At 33.3% G+C, this 3,547-nt stretch overlaps 1 protein-coding gene across 6 annotated transcripts in view; it reads left to right on the forward strand.

Moving 5' to 3' along the window:
• The window catches only part of LOC106881415 (ras-related protein Rab-9A), an 82,152-nt gene that overhangs the window by 42,102 nt on the left and 36,503 nt on the right, over window positions 1-3,547 (forward strand). For 2 of the 6 annotated variants that reach the window (XM_052973773.1, XM_014931796.2), the window contains exon 1: window positions 2,205-2,389. The exons of 2 other annotated variants lie outside the window; for them this stretch is intronic. In XM_052973773.1, coding sequence (XP_052829733.1) covers window positions 2,387-2,389 — 3 coding nt within the window. In that variant the 5' untranslated portion in view covers window positions 2,205-2,386. Of the gene's footprint in view, window positions 1-2,204; window positions 2,390-2,640; window positions 2,791-3,547 lie in introns of those variants that run through there. 2 more of the 6 variants (XM_014931798.2, XM_014931800.2) reach the window with 2 other exon arrangements.

A 3,547-nucleotide genomic window follows, 5' to 3' on the forward strand; every position in this document is an offset into this window, starting at 1 on the left:
TATATATATATATATATATATATATATACATACATGCTTATATGTTTCTTCTGCAGCAGGACACCTGTTTCTATCCCTGTCACACTCTAATTTTTCATCACCTGGCACAAGGCCACCTCCTCCAATGCCCCTCCCTTCTCAAAGGATCTTTGTCGTGCACATTGCTTGTTGACCCCGCCATTGCTGGTGTATCCAGCTACACTGTAAAGTCCTTGAGTGTTTGGAAGGGCATCCAGTAGTAAAAACCATACCAAAACAGGCCTCACTAGTGCTGGTGCAATGTAAAAAGCACTCATTCCACTCTGTAAAGTGGTTGGTATTATGAAGGGCCGTAAAAACCCTGCCAAAACAGACAGTGAATCCTAGCTCAGTCATCTGCCTTACTAGCTCTTAACAAACTGTCCAACTCATGCCAGCATGGAAAATGGACATTAAATGATGATGATGATGGTATATATATATATATATATTTATATATCAGAGGTATGGTTTTTACTACTGGATGCCCTTCCAAACACCCAAGGACTTTACAGTGTAGCTGGATACACCAGCAATGGCGGGGTCAACAAGCAATGTGCACTGCCCATCCATCGAAAATGGCAAATTCATTATAAATACGAACACCTTATTCATTGATTTAATAACAAATCTTTTGTTATACCCCTGCCTGAAATTTGGTGGCATTAGGGGTGTAGCAACACACCTAGTACAACAACCACTACCATATACCACTGATATATATATATATATATATATATATATATTAAAAATGGGGAGGCTGGTTTATGGGATTATCCTGGGTTCCCCGTCCATAAAGGATTTAGCTTTATGGCGTATCGTCTATCCTGACACTTTCTTTTTATTTAGTATTTTTCCACTGATGTCCATCTAATATCCATGTTTTTGTTTCAAAACAACATGAACTCAGAATCGGCAAAAAATTAACATAAAGAAAGTGTTTTTGTTTTGTTTTGTTTTTGTAAATTAGAGGCTGATCATTGTTTGTTGATTTCCAAATGCCGTACTTTTTCTTTCTTTTTTCATATACAAATATATTTCGTATGCATTTGAAGTGTATAAATATATTTTGCTCGCATAAGAAAACGTTACATGCTTCTCTTTCTGAAAATTCAGAAATTCTGCTTACCCTAACTCTTAGTTCCAATTTATTGAGAATGAAAATGTAACCATAAATGCGAGCAAAATACATATTCTTCAAATGTAAATAAAATATATTTATATACACGAAAATATATATATATATACTGAAGCTGTAAATCCCGTACCCTAATTAGTTTCTGATTTATATATAAAAAAAAATTTGTTAATTAAAAAGAGATCTACAAATTTTGAATCTTTGTTGTATCCGAGGGGGTTAATAAAACTACACTAAAACGAACTTTAAAATCAATATCGAATTAAAATCAATATCGACGTAATGTACATGCATTCATGTTTATATATCAGTATTTGTTCCTTCTTATTCTTTCAATGGTCAGTGATGGTTTTCCGCGGACGTAAGTGGACGGTCATCATTTCCATGCCTCCTCCTCCCCCTCGCTCTCATTATCTCTCACTCTCTCTCTCTCTCCTCCTCTCCCTCTCTCTTTCTCTCCATTGGAGGCTGAGGTTACGCCTTTGTTACACCCTATATCTACCCGTTATTTCTTATGCCCCTCAATATTCTAAGAGTTGCCTTGAGGAACCCGATGACCACGGGAAACTGAATGTCGACTGAATAAAGTCTATTAACAGTATATCATTTATGTGTTGGTGTATGTAATGTACATTGAAAAACAAAAAATTAATGAGCATCATAATGAACGTTAATAGAGAACCGGGTACTAACTATATATATATATATATATATATATATATATATATATATATATATATATATATATATATATATATATATACACATAGAACTAACACATTCATTGTTGTTTAAGCCCCAAATTAGCTCTGATCGAACAGACATATGATTAAAGGCATTCCCGTCTAGATCCTCTCATTTCCCTTATATATAAACTTATAATGTATCCTGGACTACATTATCTAACACGTCCTTCCTTTTTTCCTAGATAGGTTATGGTGTAACCAGAAAGAGATTTTTGGCTGTTATTTTTAGCATGTCGATCGACCAGTTAGAGGTCGGTTATTTCGCGAAGTCATGAGTAGTTTGCGTTCCGTGACTCTGAGCCTTGTCACATGATTAACATATGACGTCACGTGTACTATCACACTGACGACTCGGGATATTTCGTCTTAGTTCTCAGGAGTTTAGAAAATAACAGACACACATATATATATACATATATATTTACATCTATGTTATATATACCATGCTGAAATTGCCACTTATAGCTCCGTCTGAGATGCGTTCATGGTAAATTTTGATTTTTAACTTTATAATTATTTAAAAATCTATATCAATTAACCTTTACTTAATTATAATCAGCTTTTCTTTCCCTATTTGATATCATGTTTACCAAGTACCACATTGCCTATATTTTTATATTAATTAAGTTGTCGACGACATTTATTAATTTATGTTATATTTACATTTCTCAATACACTGCTATTCTTGATACTGTTTTTAATGTCTTAATTACATATATTGTATTAATTATTGAATACACCGGAAAAAAAAAAGAATCTAGCCTTAGAAACTAGAGCATTGGAGTAAATGCTTAACCGTATAAAGCTCTAGCTTTATTCCTCTACGTCCTGAGATCAGTTCAGCCGGGATCGACTTCGTCTTTTATTCATTCGAGGTCTGTGAAGTAAGTAAGTAGCAGTCATGCACTGAGATAAGTTCAATCAAATAATATTTTCCCTACTACATATGTGTGGCTTGCATCATTATAGGTAATCATTGTTGCCAAGGTTATTTTCTTAATTTAGTTTTCAATCGTTTTTTTTTTTGTCGATATATTCATTAGGGTAATTAATTAGTCTTAACCTTTTTTTCTTTTATTTCTGAACTAAGATTTTGTGACAATTAGTCTTTTATAATTGAATTAACACAATTTCTTTCTCCTACGTATTCCAGTAAAGACGTTTGTCAGCTGTCGTATATGGTATTATTCATTGCTAACCACACTCAACGATGAAGATACCTTGTGACTGCAGAATCATAACCTCCCTCATTATTTTAGACATCTACTTCAATCCTCTGATCGCTCAAAATTTTGAATTATCAGAGAAAAATCATATATAACTTGTTTGATTATCAGATTGGTTTTTTTTTTTGCGATTCCCTCGAGTCATCACTTGTGTTCTTTATGACAATTGCAGTCTTCGATTTTCCTCTTAACAAAATTTTTATATTAATTTACACCAAGATTCTTCTAAATCAAATACAAAAGCATTATCTTTTCGGTTTTGCCCTTGTATTCTGCAATAAAGGCGATTTTTCAAGTATATTATGGAATATATGACATTAACACTAACATAAGAGAAAAAGAACCGGCCTGCTGGCAGTACTCGATGTTCGTATTTATTGCATTCTACAGTTGCTTGAAATGCAATAAATACGTGTTTA

Source organism: Octopus bimaculoides, chromosome 16 (assembly GCF_001194135.2).
Source record: "Octopus bimaculoides isolate UCB-OBI-ISO-001 chromosome 16, ASM119413v2, whole genome shotgun sequence".
NCBI lineage: Eukaryota > Metazoa > Mollusca > Cephalopoda > Octopoda > Octopodidae > Octopus > Octopus bimaculoides.